A 25,162-nucleotide genomic window follows, 5' to 3' on the forward strand; every position below is an offset into this window, starting at 1 on the left:
AACAGGTTTGGCACAGTGTTCACTCAGTGAATTAGAGAGATGTCATTGGGGTAGAGGTCCCTGCTTGAGCTGTAGAGAAAAGTAGTGAGTTTGGGGGTGTTAAGAGACAGTCATTTAAGCCAGGACACACACACACACACACACACACACACACACACACACACACACACACACACACACACACACACACACACACACACACACGGAAGCAGAAGAGAACAACTGTGCATCACTAACTGTCTCCTCTTAGAGGGCTTCTCCCACTATTGACTAACATGCAAAGAGGTCATTTAGCCGCAAGGCATGGGAACTCTTTTCCTGTCAGAGGCTGGGCACTAAGGGTAAGAGAGATCTTGCACTGACTGAATGTGAGAGCCAGTACTTAAACCCAAATTTGCTCTTTCACATCAAGCTTCGTGGGCAATGCAAAGGAACAGAAAACACACACAAAAGAAACGTGGAGGCTGCGGCACCAGCTCCGCGACGAACCACCAACAGAGCAGGAGACAGGGGAAAGGAAGTCTCTGCAGAGGGTGCGAATGCTAAGTGCGAGCCCACTTGGCAGAGCAGGGTCCGCACCCCCGGGAAGCGGTCTGCGGCAGAGCTGGGGGCACAGGGCCTGAGACCTGGAGCACAGCAAGACGACCAAACCTCCCCACAGCCTAGAGCGGCTCCAGCGCAGCTCGGAGGCGGGGCGGGGGACGGCTTCCGGTTCCGGGCGCGAAGAACCCACGTGTTCAGACCCGCTAGGCCCCGCGCCGCTCGGATCCGGCGGCGCCGCTTCTGCCGGGAGTGGGTGGGGGTCGAGCCGGGGCTGGGGAGGAGCCGCGGAGCTGTGGAGCCGTGAGTGCCGGGGGGCCGGATTGGGCTTTGCGGGGCTGTGCTCGGCGCAGAGGAGGGGGAGGGGCCGCAGACCCCGCCCCCGAAAGCCGGGGGGGGGGGCGGCGGACAAGCGCCCCGGGGCGGGGGCGGCGGCCGGGCGGCGCGGTCTCTTGTCTCCGGCGGGCGGAGCTAGGACCTCCCGGGATCGCGGAGGGCGCTCCTGGAGCCTTTCTTCCCAGCCACCGCCCTCCGCCCCCTGCGAGGCCTGCAGAAACGCCTCTAGCTCGCACGTCGCGCGGCTTCCGAGTCCGGTGCTCCCTCTCTCCCACCCCCCCAAAATGCACACACACACACCGCCCCGCGCGGGAACCCGGTGTGGGGGGCGGACCGGCTAGGCCCTGCCATTGCTCGAGGTCTCGTCTCACCTTGCCTCTCCGATTGCCCGAGATCCCCTCCTGCCAGTGACTCCCTGGCCACCTCCTGGCACCCCCGACCCCCGACCCACGCAGGTGCCTTCGCCCCAGAGCATGTCACCCACCTCTCTACACCCCGCCGACCTCTGGCTTGTGGTTTTCAGCTGCCACCGAGACCGACCCTAAGCTTCCTCCAGCATCCTCCCTCCCTCCCGCCCCCCAGCCCCCAGAGCCAGTTTTGACACTTCTCCACACCACCACCACTGCTCTCAGCCCCTGCTTGCAGGCCCGTTGAATACAAAGGGTTTGTTTGTTTGTTTTTGTTTTTTACTTTGTACGACATGGAAGTGCTCTGTTCTCTCAAGAGCACTGGCTTGATTCCACACACACCCCCACCCCGGCCTTGAGTGTATTGAGCACCTATCTGCTTTGAGGGCCCTGTCAGCCTTGGCCCCTGCACTGACCTTCCCAAATTCTTCCCCTGGAGTCTAGGCTTAGAACTGTTGCCTTTTCTCTGTCCACACTCTGCAGGTGACCCCAGGGCAGCCTCACTCAGAAGCCAGAGGAATGCCAGAGGAGTCCCTCACCTTCCTTGCAACTTCTCTTCCAAGCCGCCCCATGGGTCTTGATCCCGAGAGCCACTTCAGACAGGTGGTGGGGGTAGTAGCTATGGTAGGCTTGCTGGTGGGACTGTGTGACAGTGGAGCAGTTAGAGGGGGTGGCCATTTGTTTTGGATAGCTGTGTGTCCTTACTGGCTAGCATGAGAGGGTGGGCAGGGGTGGAGGGGAAAAAGGGAATTTCCCTCCTAGGACCAAACACATGGGACTCATCTCTCCTTCCAGCTCTGCCCTTTTTTCATTCGTTCTATGTACTGTATTGCAGTAGACAGTCATTATCAAGGGCTCAGCAGGGTTTACTACGATTGAGGGACTCTTGGGCAATGCAGATGAGGTAAGTCACAGATTGAACAACCCGATTATGTACAGTTAATTTGGCATAGGAAGCAATGCCCCTAGTCCGTTTCTACTTTTGCAGGTCCTCCTTTACATGTTACTAGTTCTGGGAAAGTTGGTTCTTCCTTCTTGAACCTCATATTTCGACCCTTTGCTGTAGGTAGTGTTTGTCAAACTGACTTTGCATCTTTAGCACCTGAAGAGTTTGTAGTATACAGGTTGCTAGGCTACCCTCAGAGTTGAGATAATAGGTCTGAGCTGGGATGCTAGAATTTGAATGTATAGCAGGTGCTGTGCTGCACCTCTGGGGGGCTAATAATGTTTTCTGGCTGAGAACCACTGTCTTTGACCAAAGTTCTTCATATAAGCATTGGAGTGGTTTAGGGGTCAAAGGCCAGTGTATAAGTGATTCTATGCTGCAAATATGATTGTGTGTATGTGTGTAAGATATTTCATTTGTAAAATTAGAAAGTATTTGGAAAAAGCTGAATGACAGGCCAGTAAAATAACTTGGTTGAATAGTTTGCTGCTTTTCTTTGTGTGCAACCCAGATTCAAGCTCAGCCACCTTCCATTGAAAGAAGCTTTGTTTCCGTGGTTTCTGTCCCTCTCTCTGTCACTGTCTGAAAAAGTCAGCCCTGAGTGGTGAAGCCCCAGAGATCATCAACAGCAGTTCACTGCCACATTATCTTATCCAAACTGAAGATAATCTGGTTCCACTCATCTTCTTAATCTTCTTGATAGGAGTTTCTGTTTTAGCCGTACAGCTTATATCCATACTTCTGATTTTGCTGTCAGTCCTCAGTATTGCTAAAGGCCTTGCTATTTATTAATTGTATGTTGATTCCTCGTTTAAACCTATGCTCCCCCCATCTTTTTCTGCCTAGCACCTTGACTTGTGTGGGACACATACCCCATGCTCTGTAGATATTTGCATAGTGAATCCCACCCCCTGCTCTCCTCTTCCCAGTCTTGTGCCAGACCATAATGCCACCTGATTCCTGTCATTGGAATAGATGCTAACGCCAGATTCCTATAATTGTCCCTGTGAGTGGTTTGTTACCCAGAATCCCTGGCACCCACTGATTCTGCATTTTAATACATCTTGTGTCTTTGAGGGTGGGGTGTGGGACAGAATAAAGAGGTTAAATTCAACATGTATCCATTAAACACCCTTTCTGCCAAGTGTTTGATGAAGTGTTAGGTCCTGGGAATGTAAAACTAAATTGGAGGCCTTTGCTTTTAGGTATAGGACTCACATAATATGAACCTGCTGCCCAGCGCTCCAGAAAGCCAGTTGCTGCCACACCTGCTTTGCAAGAAGGGAAAGGCTTTGGTTTCAGTCTGGACTGCAATAAAGGGGCAGTGTTCAAATCTACTCCCTCTTTTCTCACTTCACAGAACATTTATATGGGGGGGAGGGGCATGAAAAGCTGGAGGTGGGTTTCCTATAAAGATGAGGTCATCATGTCATCTGGCATTCTGGATGCTGGCGATTCTTCTTTAAAAGCTCCTAGTGTGCCTTAAGCTCTGTTGTTTGCCCTGAAGGCAACAGGTGAATGGGAACAAAGGAGTGTGAGCTTCTGCTTTTTCTTTGCAAATTTAGTTTTTTAACATTTACTTCTACAAAAACAATTCTGGCAAACAGTTACCATCTTTTGTCTAGTAGCCTGTCCTCCCAGGAGTGTGTCTGGTTGTCCTTTCCCTTTGGGGGTCTCACTTTCAGCTATAGCATGGATGGCTTCCTGGGGGCTAACCTCTACTTTGGACAGCTTTCACTGCAGTGGGAACACAGTACTGCCTGAGGAACGTCTCTGGGGCAGTGGAGTGGGTCCTATCTGAGAGAAAGAGAGAGACAGAGACACTGCCTCAGCCTCCAATCAGAATCTGAATTACCAGAAGCCAGCAACAGCTCAGCCTCTTTTCACAGTCTGTTTGATGTAGGTTAATGCTGTTTTCTTCTGTCTGTGATTGGCTTTGGCCATGCTCACTGCAAATGAGCTGTTCCCTCCTTGTTATGGCTGTCGGCTTAGAAGACCGCACTGCCCCTCCTTCAGGTTAGAGTGCTGCTCCAAACTAAGTCATACAGACCAACTTGCTTCACTGAGCCCACTTGTGGTGAAAATCTGAAAGGTTAAAAGGTCTAGCTTCCTATTGAAAGTCATCATCAGTGCTCATGATGGTGAGATGTTAAATTCTAGACTCCTCACGTCTTCATATGACCTCAACCCCTTCTCAATTCTTGAATAACTTTCCATCCCAGGCAAATATCCTTATGCCCTAAGAACTAAATAAAGTAGCCATGTGTCCCTATTCCTCTCACATCCCCCCTTGAGCACCATCACAAAAGCTGTCTTGAATTCTCAGATGATAAACCTGCCCTCTGCCTCAGGGAGAAAATACTCCCATTTACATCTGCCCAGCACTGCCTTGGGAGCCTGTGAAACTTTGTTTTGTTTTGCACTTTTTGTCCTTACATTTACTCTCAAGGCCTTTTCTTTGTACTGACACTTCTCAATTGACTAATTCTACTGCTCCCAGTGGACTTTTTTTTTTCCCCCTTTTTTAATTCAGATAGAGACAAACAGAGGAAAGACACAAGGGTTTGACCCTTCAGAGAGTTTCCTCTGGCGCTGTGTGATGCTCCCAACGTGGTGCTGTTCCTCTGCACGGCCTGCCTCCTGTTCCTCTCATCTCTTGCCCCACCTAGGACTCTTTCCTCCATCATTGCATTGTTGCCCATCTGGTTGCCCCATCTCCTGTGTCGAGGCTGCCACAGTAAATGTACAACAAGCAATGGTGATTTCAATCCATGCTTTCTGAAGAGCATTCAGAGCAGCAGGTTTTCTGTGACATTGTGGTAATGCTTTCTTGGGCCAGCAAAGGCCTGTCGGAACAGAGACCATTCTGTCAGTGTGTCCTATATAGTGGGGGTTCTCTTGTAACTGAAGCCACAGAACAATGAGAGCGCCTAGTCTGCTACACTGGGCATGGATTCTCGCCTTTTAAGATGCCTTCATCAGCCAAGAGACCCTGTTTATCAGCTCATCTCTCCTGCCTTGCAGCTGGGGGGAGGGGTGGGAAACTGAAAATTACTGTGGTTGCATTAAATGACTTGGTGTTTGGTTTTTGCTTATTAAAGTTGATTCAGATCTTCAAAGAAAACAGGTTTTTTTTGTTTGTTTGTTTGCTTGTTTGTTTTTCCCAATGACCAACTTTGTGTGACTAGCACTTGGATAATCCTAGGTCATCCTGAAATTCCTGGTGATGAGTTATGGCCAGATCATTTCAGGAACCACTAGTGTTTCCTGTTTTACTCACAACCCAAACAATACATGTTTCTGTCTTATCTATTCATTTGTTCACTGCATGGTTTATTGGTGATGAATGAATACTAATTAGACATAGTATATGTTTTTATAGAGAACAACCCAGGTGTTCTCTGCTTTCACCAGGTATGTGTGGAGTACTGGTTGGGGGACAGGCCTTGAGGTGGGGCCTGTGTATCACATCCTGTGGACTTACAGTCCACTGAGCCAAACAGCAAGGTGAACCACTCTTACCACCCAGACAGATGAGGTACGTGCTGTGAGGTGGAGAGGCACTAGGTTACAGAAACAGTCTGGTCAGGGAAGGCATCCTGGGAAAAACTGAACTGGAGGTAGGGAAGAGTTAACCAAGTGTGGGGTAGAAAGAATACTCAGACAGAGTGAAGACAGAAGAGGGACAGAACAGCACATCTATCCTGGCAGTGACTCATGGGAAAAAAAGAAGTAGGCAAGGACTAGACCTTGACGGGCCTTGAAATCAAACTGTAAGGAGTTTGAGTTTTATCTTAAGGACAAAGTAAAACCATTGGTTGATTTTTGTAGGTGAGAGAAGTTCACACTCAGACCTTCTAGCACTAGTGTATGCAGAGCTAATGTAGACAGGGACTCCTTATCACTTTTTAAATGTCTGTACCCCTCCCTGCCCCCTCCAAACTAAAGGTAAACGTCTAGGCTCTATAAACAAATGCTGAGGAGTAACAGCAAGCCAGTTACACCAGCCCAGGAATATTTCAGACCGAAACAAAGGCCTTGAGGAGTTGGGATTCTAAGAACTGGTAGAGGTGGGGGAGGGGTGTGGGGTTGTGCCACCTGCTAACCTTGGAAGAGCTGCCCACACAGGGTGGGAATCCGCCTTCTGATCAAGAAAAGAAGTCGGCCTCCAGGGCCTTGCTTAGGAAAGTAACAGAAACTCGCTTAAGCTGCTGGGGAAGTGGCTCAGTGGATAGAGCATGGTGTTTGCATATATGAGGTCCTGTTGCTGCTTGTGACCAGAGCAGTACTTTGGTTCCTGTTTTTCATAAAAATAAATATGTCAAAAAACCCACCCAATATTGAAGCCACGAGTACGTACGTAAAAGTAAGTTCAAAGGGCTCACTGCTGCAGGTCTTAGGGCTGTAAGGTCTCCCAAAGACACACTTACTTAAGATAAAGCATACCATTGGAAGATTATGAGCCACCTGAGAAAGAGGTTTTTCTGTGCAGAATCAGTACATAAGAAAGTGAGCATATGAAAGCCTAGGAATTATGGAGCTAAAAGAGGCCGTGAAGGGTTGAGCACACACCAAGTTTGAGCCTCCACTCCCAACCTGGGGGGGGGGGGGGACACTTAGCCAGTGGTGAATCATTGATGCAGGTGTCTGTCTTTCTCTCCCCCTCTCTGTCTACACTTCCTCCTCAATTTCTCTCTGTCCTATCAAATAATACAGAAAGGAAAAAAAAAAAGACTACTGGGAGCGATGATCCTGTTGGCAATAAAGAAAAGAACATGAAAGTATACAGTAAATGAGGATAGCAGAAAAAGGAAGTAAACATGAATTGAAAGTGACCTTGGGTGGAGGGTAGACAGCATAATGGTTATGCAAACAGACTCTGATGCCTGAGGCTCCAAAGTCCCAGGTTCAATCCCCTGAACCACCATAAGCCACAGATGAACAGTGCTCTGGTAAAAATTAAAAAATAATAATAAAAAAAAAGACCGAAGATGTAGAAATTGAACATGAGTACTATGGTCATTGAAGTCAAACCACAGATGAGCAGATTGCATATTAGCTATCACTGGCAAATGATTTGCTAGTTGTGAAGATGGGCCTGAGGCAGCTGAAGTGGAAAAAAGATTGAGAAACTAATCCTTTAGGTGGCCTGTGGATAATGGTCCGGAAGGAACAGGGCCAGGGTAAGCCAGCAGTGAAACTTGAACCAAGTTATTCAACAATAAGTGACAGGTGCCAATGTGGCGGAGGGTGAAGAATATGTCATTTCACCTCAGGGGGCACCAAAAAAAAGTATGTTATTTCTGGGTGGGGTAGATAGCTTAATAGGTATGCAAAGAGACTCTCATGCCTGAGGCTCTGAAGTCCCAAATTCAATTCCCTCCACCCACCATAAGCTAGAGCTGATCAGTGTTTTAGTTAAAAAAAAAAAAGAAGGGAGTCGGGCGGTAGCACAGCGGGTTAAGTGCACATGGCGCAAAACGCAAGGGCCAGCTTAAGGATCCCAGTTCGAGCCCCCGGCTCCCCGCCTGCAAGGGAGTCTCTTCACAGGCGGTGAAGCAAGTCTGCAGGTGTCTGTCTTTGTCTCCCCCTCTCTGTCTCCTCTCTCCATTTCTCTCTGTCCTATTTAACAACGATGACGCTAGTAACTACAACAATAACAATAATAATAAAAGAATCAGAAGTGCTTTGGTGACTTAACAAGGCCTAATAGCAGGCAGGGTGGGACCAGAGAAATGACAGGAAGTGGGAGGGGTTTGGGCGGTGCCACGCCAGGAAAGCGCAAGGATCTGAGTTCCAGCCTCCAGCTGCAGGGGGGTCGCTTCACAAGCGGTGAAGCTGGTCTGCAGGTGTCTGTCTTTCCATCTTCCCCCTCCTCTCAATTTCGCTTTGTCCTATCCAATAAATTGGGGGGGGGATGGCCGCCTGAGAGATATTTTAATGACGATGTTTACATAAGGGGCGGGTGGTAGCCCACATAATGGGAAGCACAAGGACAAGCGCAATGATCCTGGGATGGAGCCTCTGGCTCCCTACCTGCAGGAGGGGTCGCTTCAGAAGCAGTGAAGCAGATCTGCAGGTGTCTATCTCACCTTCTCCATCAGGTCTGCAGGTGTCTTTTTTTTTTCTCACTATCTTCCCCTCCCCTCTCAATTTTTTTCTCCGTCCTATCCAATTAATTCAAAAAATGGTCTCTGGAGCAGTAGATTCATGGTGTAGGCACCAAAATCCAGCAATAGCCTTGGAGACAAAAAGAAAGAAAGAAAAAGAAAAGGTTGGGCTTACCAGCATAGAGTCAGATGGAATGGCATGCCCAATGCCTACTGAACGTACAGTTTTTGTGTGCTTCATGTGTGCCCACTGAGTGTGAGAAGATTCAAGGAAGGGCAAAGGAAGTAAGATAAGGCATACACTAACTAATAACTTGTACAGTTCACCTTTGAATAACATGGATTTGAATTGCATGTGTCTGCTTACATGAAACCTTTTTGTTTTATGCTGCGTTCTGTATTAACAGTCTCAACGTGCTGCAGAAACAAAAGTCCAGGGTACAGAGTCCTGGTGATATGGTTAACTGCTTGGGGGCTGGCTCCCTGTCCCCCTAAGGTGTGCAGGGGTGAACTGCTTTTTCACTTAGAAGACAGGAGTGGTTGAAGATCTCAAACTGGAGGGCAGGGGGCAAGCAGATGAACTAAGAACTAAGTCTCAGACCTGGAGGCAGACACAGTGGTCAAGATAAGGACCGATAGCAGTGGGTGGAGAAGATGCAGGAGCTCCATGTGCAACAGATGGGGCTGGCCGTGAGTTCCAGAGCAGCCACTAGCACATGGTGCTGCACAAACAAGATGTGAGGCTTGAAAAATAGATTGGGGGCTGGCTGGGGGGAACCTCATGTTCCATGCCAGAAATTTGAAACTGATTTGCTATCAAAGAGGAATTACTTTTAGATGTTGAGTTCTGTAGTTAGAGCTATAACTGTAAAAAGACAGTGGCTAATGCTGGGGGTGCTGTCACTCCTGAGCACTCGAAGATAATGCATTTCACCCTCATGATAAGACGAGACCATTATTCCCTCCACTCTGCAAATGGGGAAATGGACTTGCAGAGAGTAAGAATTTTCCTGGGGCCTCATTCCTCTGAAAGCGAAGTCAGGACTCACACCCTAGCAGCCTGACTCCTAATCACAGACACCCTAGATGTTTCTCCAACAACATATACACTAGAACCACACAGGACATTCCTATACATACACTGGCCTAAAGGTGACCGAAATACCACGTGAGAGTGTTTCTCTGACAGAGACTTCATAGGTAATTCTGTTGCACTTTGCTTGTGGCTGAGTGCTGCAAAAGCATGCCAGAAAAGCATACCTGCGCATAGGTAGAAGCAAGGCCAGCTGGGTTTCTCTAGTAAACAATGGGAAGAATCAGACTTGAGTCTCAGGGTTATAGAGCCGATTGTTGACAAGTGCTATTCTCAGCCCAGACAGGGTTCCAGGCAGAGTGGTAGGTTTGGGATGGAGAAAAGTTAACATAGTTCTGAAAAGTTGCACTTGAAGGCCTGTGGGTGTTCTAGTTAAAGATGTCTCAACAAGAGGAAAGCTGCTTTTGGGGTGTCTGGGGCAGCCATTGAGTAAAGCTGTACAAGAGACTAGGACCAGTGCTCTTCCCCCGCCCCCAAGCAGGTGACTGTGACTGTCCTACTCTTCACCATTTTCCTCACTGCCTCTCATTCTCTCCCCTCAAATATCTGATTCCCTATCCTGCCAGTCCCTGTTCAGGCGCCATTTGCTGGTCTAGCTTCATGGGCGGGAGATAGACAACCAGGGACTCATGGCTGAGTGGGATGCAGTTCAATCTTTATTGCCAGGCTAGCTTTGCAGGAGAGAGACTGGGACTCTCGGAGTCAGAAGGCAATTCCAAGTGTTAAAACAGAAGAGCAGCTGTATATATACTCGCCAAGTAGGGTGGAAACAGGATGTGATGTAGAGAGGGTGGAGCAAAAGGAGATTGGTGGAAATCAGGGTGTGGCAAGGAGAGGGGGCGGAGCAAAAAGAGTATGAACCAGCGGGATTAAACCAATGCCCTGCAGGCAGGGTGGTTCTAGTGGTTATGTAAATAGACCACAGTGATTTAAGCAGGGGGAACTGGCATACTGCCCAACACTATCCTACAAAAGAAATTGCAGGGGTGTTGTTTGTTTTATAATTTATTCTCATGAGAGAGAACAGCACTGCTTAGACCTAGTGTGTGGTGGTGCTGGGGATTGAACCTGAGACCTGTTACAACTCCATTGTACTACTTCTGCAGTCTCCAGAAGAAATTAATGGTGTGATTTGCTTAAAAATGAATATCCAAGGGGTCGGGTGGTAGTGCAGAGGGTTAAGTGCACATGGCACAAAGCACAACAACTAGCGTAAGGATCCCAGTTCAAGCCCCTGGCTCCCCACCTGTAGGGGGTTGCTTCACAAGAGGTGAAGCAGGTCTCTGTCTTTCTGCCCCCCCTCTCGATTTCTCTCTGTGCTATCCAACAACAGCAATGATTATAATAATAATGACAACAACAAGGGTAACAACAAGGGCAACAAAAATGAGAAAAATAGCCTTCAGGAGCAGTGGATTCGTGGTGCAGGCACCGAGCCCCAGCAATAACCCTAGAGGCAGAAAAAAAAAAAAAAAAAAAAAAAAAAAAGAACATCCAGTGTTTAGAGCAGTGGCTCAGCAGGTAGAGCCCAGGTTGGATTCCTGGTACCACATAGGCCAAAATGGTCTCTGTCTCTCTCTTACATGAAATAGATCAAATAAATCTTTATAAAGCAAATAAAAACTGTAGTTTGGGACTAGCAAGAGAGCTCACTGGGAAGGGTGCCTGCTTTACCCTATGTGCAAGCCAGGTTCAAGTCCCCAGTATGCCACATGAGAGTACTATGGGACTGGAAAAAATGCCTGTGTCATTAGCTCTGTGATTTCTCCTTGGTACTTTCTATATGAAAAAGTCAGCCTAGAGAGCCAAAGCCCTGCCAACAACAAAGAACCTCCATAAGCTCTCCCCTGGCTAGTTCCACTCTGTTCATGTGGCTGTTCCAATATTCATGCTAGTTCATATGCTAGTGTATGTTGTCTAAAGCAGATGCTCAAAACCACATATTTTAATAGGTAACTGAGTGTTCTAACTGTTCTCCTTTTCGGTTTGCAGGCCTCAAGGAATAGACAGTGTTTTTCTTTCTTTTTTCTTTCTTTAGACAGAATGAAACTTACTTAGAAAAGGGGGAGGGGGAAGGGAGGGACAGACATCAGACACAGATGGTCCCATTCCAACTAGATCTCTGTATATCCTGTGGTTGTAGGGTTGTGTGCATAGTTTGGGGAAGTGTATACAGGTCTGTGGTTGAGCTCACAGCTGTCACTGCTGTCCGTGGTGCCCAGCATACACTGTCTCTGCTCTCTCCCCTAGGTCTCTCGAGAAAAAGTCCTCTTAGTACCCAGGCTGAGGCTGGGGGTGATGACAGCGTGAACTCTACATGGTCTGAGGCCGGCCCTGGAGGATGGCGACAGCCTTGGAAGCCGAGGACCAGGACCTCTGGGAAGAAGAAGGGATTCTAATGGTCAAGCTGGAAGATGATTTCACCTGCAGACCAGAGTCTGTCTTGCAGAAGGACGATTCTGTGCTGGAGACCTCGCACCAGAACTTCAGATGCTTTCGATACCAGGAGGCCGCAAGCCCCCGAGAAGCTCTCGTTCGCCTCCGAGAGCTCTGTCACAAGTGGCTGAGACCGGAGAGGCGGACCAAGGAGCAGATCCTAGAGCTGCTGGTGCTGGAGCAGTTCCTCACAGTGCTGCCCAGAGAACTGCAGAGCTGGGTGCGGGGCCAGCGGCCAGAAAGTGGCGAGGAGGCAGTGACACTGGTGGAGGGTTTGCAGAAACAACCCAGGAGACCAAGGCGGTGGGTGAGGAGGGGGAGTCCTGATCTGTGTGATGTGGAGGGGGCCTATTTGCTGGAAGGATGGATTTTGGGGTTGGGCTAGCAGGGGCCTCATCAATCAACCTCTTCATTTAGTTGGATGTGTCCTTGGTTGGCACGCAGCTCTACCAGCCCAGGTGTCAGAGGTCTGTGTGTGTGAGAATAACTTTCTGGGTTTTTAAACACCAGCTTGAAGGCATGTTAGTTGGGAGCCTCACGGTTTGCTTCTTGGACGTTGAACTTTGACTTTCTGGGGAGAAGTCTGTAATTTCTGTGAAGGTTGTTAGCCTCGGGTCACATCCCCCTTACAGGATAGGAGATGGAAAGCAGGTGACAGGAGGGGTGTAGGTGGGCTGGGTGGGGACAGGCAGCATGCCGCACCTGAGTGTCCACTATTTGTCCCAGTGAGAATATCATCTCTTCATCTCCTTGCATGCCCCCATGGAACTGGCGTCTCCCCATCTCACCTGGGTCCTTCTGGGAGTCTTTCTATATTGGCAGCTGCATCCAAAAAGTAAATGATGACAAGCAAGACTTTTCTCCTGACTCCATGGTGACTGGAAGTTGGAATTATTCCCAGGTGACTGTGCATGTGCATGGCCAGGAAGTGCTGTCAGAGGAGATGGTGCCTCCAGGAGCAGAGCCCGATTCCCCCAGCGAGCCTCAGGACCCTCCCCACATCTCAGCTGACGACTCCCAAGAGGACACCACAAAGAGCCCAGACCTGACACCAGAAGAACAGAGCCTGTGCCAGGAAGCAGAGCTCCAGCAGAGTGGTGGGAAGCCTCAGCAGATGGGGGTGGGGGTGAGGGTGGGAGTTTTTGACAGGAGGCTGGATAGATTATAGTGGGGAGAAACCCTAGAGTCCAGAGTGCTGAGGGGAGGTTACCAGCTGAGTGTTCATGCACACGGCCAGGCACAAGCAGTGGGCTTGGAGTGACTTGAGCTGTCCTTGGGCCAGTTTCTCAGTTCCCACTTTCCTACCAAAGAAGGAAAGGGATGCCCAGCTTTTCACCAGCCGTGGTGCCCTGGCACAGTGCTCATCTCTGCCTTCTTTTCTTCTTAGAGGCTCCAGTAACCCAGGATGCAGCCCCACCTGAAGAGCAGAATGCTAGAAACCCAGAGATGGCCGCCCTCCTTACTGCTCTCTCACAGGTGTGCCCCAGGTTCCCTCTCTGGCAGAAAGAAGCAGTGCTGGTATCGGTCCTGGCTGAAAAGGCTGGATGGGACACACATGCTCATTCCCTTCTGCCAAGTTCTGTTCTCTCTTCCACACGTATCTGGAAAGGGAGGAGATGCATCTACTAGATGAGTTCTCATAGTCTTGGTCGAGGACTCTAGTGACTTGATTTGCCATGGCCATGAAGATTAGTGAAATAGAATTCAGTTTGATTTTACAGAGCCAGGGCCACACTCATGTGCAATTTCACTACTCTGGGCCTCTTTTTTATTCTGATAGAGTATTATCCTGGTATCTCCCATGTGGTGCTGGCACCGGAACCTGGATTTTAGGATGGTGAGGCATGTCCCTTGATGTTTTTTAAACAAGGGTTTGTTTTATGTTCTAAGGAATAGATGTGATTCAAGATTTTTTTTTTTTTTTGAATGGCTGTGCTGCAAGATCTGCAGTTTCCCTTTCTAAAATTGTGTATTTTCCACTCCAAGTAGGCCATGACATTTACAAAACATTCACCATGGTCAGACCCTCCAAACCAAAGTGTGTGTGGAACTGAATACATTCATGCATTTAGACTGTAGTCTGGCTGGGGGGAGTCCAGTTTATGTTGTGTAGACTAAGCTACAGTGCAATGGGTCGGGTCAGCTAAGGAAAGCTTGGTAGAAAAGGTGAATGTTTGTAGAAATGTAGGTGCCATCAAAACCTCAAGTAGGTTGTTGAGTGATGACCTTTCTCAGATACAGGGTGAAAGGCAGCGAGGGAGAGAGGAGAGTGAGGGATACCACAGAACTACTTCGCATCTCGTGGAGAGTCTTCCTTGCATGGTGCTCCCATGTGGTGGCCAGGGGCTCCAGCCTGGGTCCTCACATATGGTAAAGTGAGCTCTCTACTGGGTGAGCCATCTCCCAGCCCCCTGAATGGTGACTTTTAAGATCATTCTTGCATTTTAAGCATGAGTCACAAGAAGGACATAGTAACTGGGGAGGTGGCTCAGTGAGTGATTTGTGACAGTGAGACTCTGGGTTTGATTCCTGACACTGTATGTATATGTACTGGGACAGTGCTTTGGCCTTTCTCTCACAAGATAAAATATATAAATTAAAAAAACATAGTAATGCCAGCTGGTCCAGAGAGGGACCAGTAGGGTTAGAAGGAACAGGAGCTGGGCCAGTGTAAAAGTACAAAGATAAGAAGCAGCGACAGATGTCCTGAGAGGGAAGCAAGTGTCTCATTTGAGATCCATTTGTCTCTGGGATTGTCTCTGCCTATCCCAGTGCTCTTCATCCCAGGAACAGAAATATGAGATGCCACAATGCATCACATTTTAATTCTGTTGTTTCAGGGATTGGTAACTTTCAAGGATGTGGCTGTATACTTCTCCCAGGACCAATGGAGTGATCTGGATCCAACACAGAAAGAGTTCTATGGAGAATATGTTTTGGAAGAAGACTGTGGAATTGTGGTCTCCCTCTGTAAGGAATTTCAAGTGTTCTGTTGCCTTGTTGGTAATTTATGAGGTCTGTACATGCTATGCTTCTCTTAGTCCACCTCACTAATATGATTAAAGACCTAGCTGAGGAAGTTGATTTGCGTCCAGGTCAGAAGAAGAAAAAAGTGCTTAGAGTGGTTAGAAACATCTGATAAAATGAAGTTATAATACTATAGATTTAGACATGCATAGACATATTGAAGCAAACAATTAAATTGAAGGTAAGCTACTCAAAATATGGAAATACAGTTTATAGTTGAATGGTTACTGAGTTGCAGGTAAAAGACCAAAGTATGTTGATTAGTGGTACTCAAACTAAAGAGACCAAGGGCTAGGGAGGTGGCTCAGTGGTAAAGCACATGACTTGCATATGTTAGGTCCTAGGTTCAATCTCCAGCACTGCAAAGAGAAGAAACAAGAGCTGGTGAAGTAGCTTACTTGGGAAAGCATTTATGCATGTGACCTTGCTGGGGTTTTTTTTTTTTTTTTTTTTTTTTTTTTGTGATCTTGGTTCTAAGTCAACTCCTCACCACACTGGGGGAGGCTTTAGTGCTATGGTGTCTTTCCTTCTGTCTCTCTGTCTGAGAAAGCTGGCCCAGAGCAATGAATCCTCATGGTAACAATAATTAATAATTCAAGTTTATTTTGAATTTAAGGCCTCTTTAAAGGTGATAAATTTGATCAACTTTCCTGGCTCTATGTTAGTCCTTTAAGCTATCAAATAGAAAATTGCTCTTAATTCAGAATTACTGAGCAAGTTGTGAAATCCTTTTATCCTTCTCTTGAACAGCATTTCCAATCCCCAGACTAGATGAGATCTCCCATGTCGGGGAGGGAGAGCCTTTGATCCAAGAGCCTCAAGAACCTCAAGAGCCAGAAATCCTGAGTTTTACATACACAGGTGAGGAATGACAAAAGGAATCTCTGCCTAGCAGGAAGTTGCTCTAGTCAGTACTTTCCCCCCCTCCTTTTCTCATTGGTTCCTCCAACATGTTAGCTAGTGCTACTATCCCTTGGAATGCCCTGCTTGTCATTTGTTTGAGGGATTTGTAAAGCAAGATAGTAGTGGGGGAGAGGGGAGGAGTAACTTGTGTAATTGTAGCTATGTTGTTTACTAAGCAGTTCATGAAAACTCCTGATTCTCAGTCTCTATCTTTGAAATGAAGGTAGTGGTGTTTTGTTTGTCACACTTAGTTTCGTGAATAACATGAGATACATACTAGAAGGTACATGTCGTATACAGGTGTTCAGTTGACTGGCTATGTTCTTCTCTTAGTCCTCTCTCTGTTCCTGCCCTATTGAAAAGTTCCCTCAGTGTATGCAAAGCACTATTGTCTCTATAATTTCCCTCTCCTTTAACCTTCCCTACAGGAGATAGGAGTGAAGATGAGGAAGAATTTCTTGAGCAAGATGATCCGAGTATGGAAAATTTACATAGGTCTGCTTTGGGGGATAAAGAAATTCACCAGACTCCAGATTGGGAAATAGTCTTTGAGGATGATCCAGGTAGACTTAATGAAAGAAGATTTGGTACAAATATTTCTCAAGTTAATAGTTTCACGAATCTCCAGGAAACCATGCCACTCCACAACCTGTTAGGGAGACATCATGAGTGCTCTATCTGTGGGAAAAATTTCACTTGTAATTCCCACCTTATCAGACACCTCAGAACTCACACAGGAGAGAAACCCTATAAATGTCTGGAGTGTGGAAAAAGTTACACACGGAGCTCACATCTTGCCAGGCACCAAAAGGTTCACAAAATGGGAACTTCTTATAAATTCTCTCTAAACCAGAAAGACCTGGGTGAGACCTCCCCTGTGGTCCAGGCTGACAGAACTCCTCCACCTGTTGAGAAACCTTACAGGTGTGATGACTGTGGAAAAACCTTCCGTTGGGCTTCAGATCTTGCCAGGCACCAGAGGACACACACAGGAGAAAAACCCTTCTACTGTACAATTTGTGGCAAAAGCTTCAGCCAGAAATCTGTGCTTACAACACACCAAAGAATCCACCTTGGAGGCAAGCCCTACCTGTGTGGAGAGTGTGGGGAGGACTTCAGCGACCACAGGCGATACCTGGCCCACCGGAAAACACACGCTGCCCAGGAGCTCTATCTTTGTAGCGAGTGTGGGCGGTGCTTCAACCACAGTGCCGCCTTTGCCAAACACCTACGTGGACATGCCTCTGTGAGGCCCTGTCGATGCAACGAATGTGGGAAAAGCTTCAGCCGTAGGGACCATTTGGTCAGACATCAAAGAACACACACTGGCGAGAAACCATTTATGTGCCCTACCTGTGGCAAAAGCTTCAGCAGAGGCTATCACTTAATCAGACACCAGAGGACCCACTCAGAAAAGACCTCCTAGCCGAGACTGTAAGGCAGGAGAGCACTTAACCTCACCTAGGGGTGGACTAAGGGAAGCCGTCTTGTCATCCTGGGAAGACCTACTTTAGGCTGTCTCTTGACTTGCTCAGATGAATTCCCAGGTCAAAATCAAACTCCCGGGCAGAACCTCTCAACTTCTGTACCTTAAGCAGATAATTTATTCAGTATGAATTGAGGCTTCTCCTTGACTGGAGTTTTCTCCTGCTTCTGCCTCCTGGTAGTGGAGTGGGAGAGTTAGAAGACAGAAGTTTTCCTTTCCTTCCTCCATCCTCCCCTCCCTCCTCCTTTCCCTTATATATTCTACAAACTGTTTAATAGTCCCAGGTCAATGGAGGCCTAGGACAACCCCTAAAGTCTGCTGGGGGACCAGCCTGTGGGAATCTGTCTCACTGGGCCCAAATGCTAAAGCACACAGGTCTGAAGTCAAGACAGGAGATGTGCATCCTGATGGCTTTGCCACATGCTCATATGATACCTGTACCAATCTCTCACTGATTCACTTCTTCACCATGCACTTTCCTGTGATACAGGAGTCGGGGGGCAAGTATTTAAGGAGTAAACCCCTCACAGCTGCTTCAAGAGGACTGGCTGCTCCCTCCCCAGTATTAGAAGGCTACCAGGTGTCCCACACTGCTAGAAAGGAGGATAGTCAGCAGCCCCTTTCCTTGTGGCCCTGCCCTTCCAACAGTTAATCTACCAGTATCTTGGTTTTGTCCCTAGCACTTCTCTTAAAAGTGAGATGTAGCATTTGGGTGCTCAGGGCTTCAGCAAAACCTAATTAAATGACCCTGGAATCGCTTGCATGTTCACCCGTGCACATGCCCACCTCCTCACCCCCTCGCACTCGGGCTAGCAAAGGGGGCGGAGGTGCAGTGTGATAAGTACAGAACCATGACTGACTGGGTCACTTCATATACTTGAAAAACCTGGGGAAGACCTGAGATTAGACTATGGAAGAATTAACGGAAAGCTGTGGCTGCTGACCAAGGCCTCTGAGACTCTTCTGACACCCAAGCACCATCTTGCTTGCCTCATAGTCCTCTAATGTCAGGGGATATTATGAACCCCAGAATGTGGGACTCGGAAGAATTTACTGGGAGTAAATGGTTTTCGTGTATTTGTGTTGTTTGCTTTTTCTTAATGTGACTCCATTTTTGAGTAGTTCCATGCTAAGTAGTACCATCTCATGAGCCAGGGGTCACTTGTTTGGTGAAGGAAGGTTCCATGGAGATGATTAGGAAGCTCAGCTGCTGTGACTGTGGGAGCAATGAGAACGGAGCAAGGTGTGGGATGAAAGCACAAGCAGAGACTGCCTAGTCTCCTCTGCTCTGTTGCTTGATGCATCCTGTGCTCACATGCACCTGAGGACTAGGGGGTATTTTCAGCCAAGCCGCACCCCAGACAGCTCAACAAAGAAGCTCTCACCTGTTTCGGTAACGATGCTCCGATTGACCAGTTCACTTTAACATTAGTCAGCCATAATTCTCCTGGTAATGCATTTATAGAGCTTTCCATTTTACCATTCCACATTCCAGGCAGGGCTTCCGGTGTCTCATACTTGAAAACTGTTCATATCCACAGAAAGGTCTGGGGAATCAGGACAGATTTCTCTGAGGTGAGAGAAGGCTGGTATGGTGTGTATGCACTGAGGGACCATCTGAGCTTAGAGTTTGCAGAAGAGCCTTTTATAGTGGTATACAGACATTTCTTGACCATAGACCCAATGTTGAAGCATACATCCTGGATGTATTGTCAGCCTTAAAAGATACTTCTAGCTCATCACTCATGGGAGTTGATAAAATGCTGAAAGAAACAACATACTGATCTTTTACTGACTAACAAATCTGGATTAGTGCAGTAAACGTCTGTCAGAGAATTCTACAGACGGGAAAGCTTGAGAAACTTGGGATTTCAAATAGTTCTTCTCTTGCTGGTCCCCAGCAAAGTCTCCTGTGCTGGCATTACTTCTCTTGTCTCATTTCAGATACAACTGCATTTTCTGGGTCTCTGGAAGGGACATGATGTCTCTTCCTGGGAGGGAGCACAACCACAGCCAGCAGGAAGAGGGATAGGACAGAAAGCTGGGGTGAGCAAAAGTCCATGGAGCTGGTGGGGAGAATGCAGAGTGAACAGTGGCCACCCCACTGTTTCTTCTTTGAGCTGCCCTCTTGGGAGATACCTTCCTTTGTTGAGTGCAGTTTGATCATGTATGCTGGAAGCTTCTTGTGGTTTTTTTTTTTTAATCTAAGTGTGTTCTTTTCTGTTCTTACTTTACAAGATTCTGATACTTAGTAAATGATCAATAAATATTTATTAACTATAAGTTTAATGCCTATGAAAGGGTAGGATAATGTGACACTGGACTGACTGATGGAGTTAGAGACACTACACTGATTTCATGGGAGATGAAAAGATGGAAATAGTGCCAGACTTAACCAATGGTGGTCTAGTTTTAAGGAATGGACCAGGGAATACTTCTTTTGACTAGTTCTGCATTACAAACTGGTTAAGACTTTAGCCCCCAAACCTGATCTGGTTGAACCCCATGTCTTAGTTTTGCACTCCACCGTGGAGAAATTCCAGAAACATAGCTGACAAAAGAAACCAGAGGAAACACAGCAAGCCAGTGTGCCACTACTCGACCCCTGAAAAATACCTTTGTACAATAGTTGTCTTGCACCCATCAAGTTACAGCCTGATGTTACACACCTTTCGGTGACTAGTGCTCACAACAATATCTGGCACATAGTGCTCAAGACATATGTAAGTGAATGAATATGTATTCAAAACGTTATACTTGATTCTGACTTTTTTAAAGATCTGTTTCCTGTGAGGTAGCATTTCAGAAGAAACTAGAGGACAACATTGGCACATGTGATGCTAGGGACTAAGCCAGGATCCTCACTGCTTGCAAGTCCTACATTCTACCAACTGAAGTATTTACCCATCCTGGTTTTTCTTTTCCTTTTTTTTTTTTTTTTCATATGAAAATTACTTTAGGAGCCAAGTGGTGGTGCACCTGGTAGAGTGTACAAGTTACCATGTGCAAATATCTATTCAAGCTCCTGGTCCCCACCTGCAAGGGGAAGCTTCATAAGTGGTGAAACAGTACAAGTGTCTCTCTCCCTCTCTATCCCTCCTTTCCTCTCAATTTCTATGTCTCTGTCAAAAAAAAAAAAGGGGCTGTCAGGAATGATGAACTTGTAGTGCAGGCAGAAGCCCAGCAATATCACTGGTAGCAATAAACATTTTTATTATATATATATATATATATATTATCAAATCACTCTATTGGGGGACATGATATTTTATAAGGTAGGTTACACACGTACAGTTTCTCCCATCCAAGTACTAGCCAGGCCCGACCCTGCTTAGCTTCCAGGATTGGGTGTGTTCAGGGTAGTATGGCCATAGACACACATGTACAGTTTCTTATCTTCCTGTGATAGATGTCTGTGCATCACTCCTACCACCAGCTGAATTCCTACTTCCACTATGGGCACTGGGCCCCCCATCGCCTTATTAGTCATTTGATGGCAGGTTACTGACATAGTCTAGTTGTTGACATATGGGTACAATTTCTCATCTCCCAGCCTGGTTTTCAAATGATACAGGATGCTTTTTGGGGGTTTGTGGCTATAACTGGCAGCCTGGTTTTTCAATGTCACACTCTTTACTTGTCCAAGTCTATTGGATTGCCTTGAGAGCATATGCCTGCACCTGCCACATGACTATGATATACAGCACTGTCTTAACTACAAATACCACACTCCGCTTTTGATAATATAAACAGTCACTGAAGAGATTAAAACTCCCAAATGCTAAACTCTAGAAAAGATGTAAGATATGAAAGTATACATGGAAGGTATTTAAAATCGTGTATACAGAGGCAATGTAAAACATAATTTTAAGGCCGGGGATGTAGCTCAGTTGTTGAGCACATGCCTTGCATGTGTGAGACCCTGGGTCTGATCTCTGGCACTGACAAAAAGGACTTTTTTTAAATCATAAGGGGAAGGGGTCCAGGCAGTAGCACACTCAGTTAAGCACATATAGTACAAAGCACAAGGACTGGCTCAAGGATCTGGCTTCTAGCCCTCACTCTCCACCTACAGGGGAAATGCTTCACAAGCAGTTCTTCTTCTAGCGTTTGCCCTTCTTCCGTAGCCAGTCAACAGCGTCAGGTTGAGCCTGATGTAAAGTTTTGAGACCTCCTTTGAATCTGGAGAGGTGGCAGTCGTTGACTATGTGGGTCATAGTCTGTCTGTAGCCGCAGGGGCAGTGAAGCAGGTCAGAAGGTGTCTATCTTTCTCCCTCTCGCCCCCTCCCCTGTCAATTTCTGTCCTAATCAATAAAATGAAGAAAAATGGCCGTCAGAAGCAGTGGATTTGTAGTGCCAGCACTGAACCCCAGCGATAACACTGGAGGCAAAAAATTTAAATGAATCATAAGGGAAAGCACAAGTGGAGACTCTAATGAATCAGCTAACCAGCAGGCTTTGCAGCTTCATTTTCATTCACTCTGTTGACAATAGATGGCGACATTTTATCGTCATCAACCAAGTTCTGGTACATCTATGCAGCAAATGAATAGGGGGAGGCTTATTCCAAGCACTAAGCATGACACACAGACCCTGATAGCAAAAACTGTCTTATCTAATGGGAGAGTAGTTATACAGATCATTAAGAAGTACAAAAATGGTCAGGGGAGATTGCATAATGGATATACAAAAAGACTCTCATACTTCAGGCTCCAAGATCCCAGGTTCAATTCCCCTGCACCACCATAAGCCAGAGCTGAACAATGCTCTGGTAAAACAAAACAAAACAAAACAAACAAACAAAAAAAAAAACATAAAAGCAATGGTAGCAATACCTTTTATGGCTAGAGCTGAAGGGATACTCCATAAGCAAAGATATACAAATGGGGGAGAAAAGTAACTAACACCTATTCTTAACCAGGAGAAAAAAAAAGAAAATTTAAAATTAATTAAGATCCTAAAATATCCTCACTAGAATGATTGAAAAGGGGGGCCAGGCGGTGGTGTACCTGGTTAAGCACACATATTACTATGTGCACGGCCCTTCAAAATAATCCAGGTTTGAGCCCCTGCTCCCCACCTGCACCAGGGACACTTCACAAGTAGTGAAGCAGGTGTCTCTCTTTTTCTCTCCCTCTCTATCTCCCCCTCCCCTCTCAATTTCTCTCTGTCCTATCGATTAAAGTGGAAAAGAAAAAAGAAAAATTGGGCACCAGGAGAGGTAGATTCATAGTGCCAGCACCAAACCCTAGCAATAATCCTGGAAGCAAAAAACAAAACAAACTAAAACAAACAAAAACAAAAACCCTAAAGCTACAGTCAAACTTTCTGAGAAGCCTCATAAGGGGCTAGGGACTCGAAGAGCAGGACCAACAGCTTGAAAGCTGTCAGGAGCTGCTTGTTGCTGGCTTTGAAAGTGACTGGGATCCATGTGGATTCAGTCAGCTAGGAAGGATCGTCCGTCAGTTTCCCCAATGAATGGGTACTCACGAGATGCACCACGGGAAGGTCGATCCCCCTCCTCAATCGCTATGGAACAGGCCATGGCCGGTGCGCCACTATGTTCCATCGCTGGGGAGCCAGAGACGACCCGAACTGCCCCTGCGGCTACAGACAGACTATGACCCACATAGTCAACGACTGCCACCTCTCCAGATTCAAAGGAGGTCTCGAAACTTTACATCAGGCTCAACCTGACACTGTTGACTGGCTATGGAAGAAGGTCAAACGCTAGAAGAAGAAGGGGCTAGGGGACACAGAACATTGTTGGTGAATGTGATGTGAACTATACCCCTATCATCTTACAATTATTATTATTATTATTATTATTATTATTATTATTATTATTATTATTTCCCATTATTAAATTGATAATGGGAAAAAATGACCAAAATGAAAACAACTCAGAAAACTAACAGTATTTCTTTATTCTTCCTTCCGAGAGAGAGAGAGAGAGAGAGAGAGAGAGAATGCAGCATTGAAGTTTCTCTCAATACAGTGGACACTGAGCTTGACGCTGGGTCACACACATGGCAAAGCAGGATACTATACAACTGGGCTATTTTGCTGGCCCATCAACAGGAAGCCCTGCACACTGCTGTAGGGAATGTGATCCTGCTGGGGGTGTCAACGAAAGCTAACCTTACAAATGCCGTATGGCACAGCAACTCCAACCCTGGTGTATACCAGCAAGACAGTGTTTATGTGCACTGGAGACAAGCACATGTTCATAGCAGGTTATTCATGATAGGAAAAAGCCAATTCAATGTCCAACCCTAGTACAGTGTAGAAATAAACCATGCTTGGGAGTTGGGCAGTAGCGTAGCAGGTTAAGCGCATGTGGCGCAAAGCCCAAGGACCAGTGTAAGGATCCCAGTGCGAGCCCTCAGCTCCCCACTTGAAGAAGAGTCACTTCACAAGCAGTGAAGAAGGCCTGCAGGTGTCTTATAAAAAAAATAATAAACCATGCTGTTTGCATGTATATAAATAAAACGTCATTTTTAGTATAGGCAATGAGTGGAATATTACATAGCAGTGAAAGACAAAACTACTGCTATTTAGAACCATATGGAGGACTCTCACTTGACTTAATATTAATTGAAATATTCCAGATTCTGAAAAACACATATCACATAAATATATGTTAACTTTTTGCTTTATTTTTCTCATATTTGATAGGACAGAGAAATTGAGGGGGAAGGGGAAGGAGGAGGGAAAGAGGGAGAGAAAAAGTGAGACATCTATAGCACTGCTTCACCACTTGTAAAGCTTCTCCCCTGCAGGTGGGGACCCAGGAGTTTGGAATCCTGGTCCTCAGACATGGTAATGTGTACTCAACCAAGTTCACCACTGCCCAGCTCCTATGTAAATACACTTATGTGATGTTCAAGAGCAAGAAAAGCAGATATCTGGTGATAACGATGAGAATACAGGTTATGCTGGAAAGCAGGGTAGATAATGACAGGAAAGAGACAAAAGCCAGCCTTTTGTTGGGCTAGAAATGTCCTTCTGATCTAGTGGGGGTTGTATGGTTATGTGGAAAACTGGGGAATGTTATGCATGTACAAACTACTGTATTTACTGTCGAATGTAAAACATTAATTCCCCAATAAAGGAATTTGAAAAAAAAAAAAAAAAGCAAAGAAATGTCCTTTTGGGTGTCAGGTGATAGAACAGCGGGTTAAGCACACATGGCGCAAAGCACAATGACCAGCTCAAGGATCCCAGTTCGAGCTCCTGGCTCCCCACCTGTAGGGGGGTCGCTTTACAAGCAGTGAAGCAGGTCTTCAGGTGTCTAGCTTTCTCTCCCCCTCTGTCTCCCCTTCCTCTCTCAATTTCTCTCTGTCCTATCCAACAATGACAGCAATAACAACAGCAACAATAATAATAACAACAATGATAAACAACAAGGGCAACAAAAGGGAAAAATGGCCTCCAGGAGCAGTGGATTTGAGTGTAGGCACTGAGCCCCAGTGATAACCCTGGAGGCAACAACAACAACAAAAAAAAGTTCTGCTTTTGAGTGCTACAGATACATGAACATGTCAACATCTACCTGGCTGCTCAAGACGTGGGCATTTCAGCACAGAGGGCCCTCCATAAATGTCCATCCACTGACAGGCATCTAAGTCATTTCCATGTCTTGACCACAGTGAATACTGGATGAATACAGGAGCAAAAGCATCTCTGTAAGACAGTCATTTCTATCTAGAATAGTAGTAGATCAATGGCCAGAAGAGAAATTTCTGAGTCATGTGCCAATTGCCAATTCAGTGGGTTTTTTTTTTCCTTGAACCTCCCAACTGTTTTCCTTAATGACTAGACCAACATGTTCATCTGTGCACAGGGTTCCCTCTTCTCCACATCTTCGCCAGCACT

At 46.6% G+C, this 25,162-nt stretch overlaps 1 protein-coding gene across 5 annotated transcripts; it reads left to right on the forward strand.

Moving 5' to 3' along the window:
• Positions 1-708: 708 nt before the first annotated feature.
• Positions 709-18,361, forward strand: ZNF202 (zinc finger protein 202). Of its 5 annotated transcripts, none has more exons than XM_060179849.1 (8): positions 709-843; positions 1,767-1,907; positions 11,683-12,171; positions 12,595-12,965; positions 13,256-13,344; positions 14,709-14,838; positions 15,646-15,756; positions 16,227-18,361. In XM_060179849.1, exons 3-8 carry the CDS (start codon positions 11,774-11,776, stop codon positions 17,222-17,224), a joined length of 2,097 nt encoding a protein of 698 aa, XP_060035832.1. In that variant the 5' UTR covers positions 709-843; positions 1,767-1,907; positions 11,683-11,773; the 3' UTR covers positions 17,225-18,361. The 5 variants fall into 5 exon arrangements, 4 of the variants coding, with proteins under 4 accessions (XP_060035832.1, XP_060035833.1, XP_060035834.1 ...); XM_060179851.1 differs by having other exon boundaries at positions 737-843; positions 11,683-12,175; positions 12,770-12,965; XM_060179850.1 differs by lacking the exon at positions 1,767-1,907 and having other exon boundaries at positions 729-843.
• The last annotated feature ends 6,801 nt before the right edge of the window (positions 18,362-25,162 follow it).

Source organism: Erinaceus europaeus, chromosome 20 (genome assembly GCF_950295315.1).
Source record: "Erinaceus europaeus chromosome 20, mEriEur2.1, whole genome shotgun sequence".
NCBI classification, from domain to species: Eukaryota; Metazoa; Chordata; class Mammalia; order Eulipotyphla; family Erinaceidae; genus Erinaceus; species Erinaceus europaeus.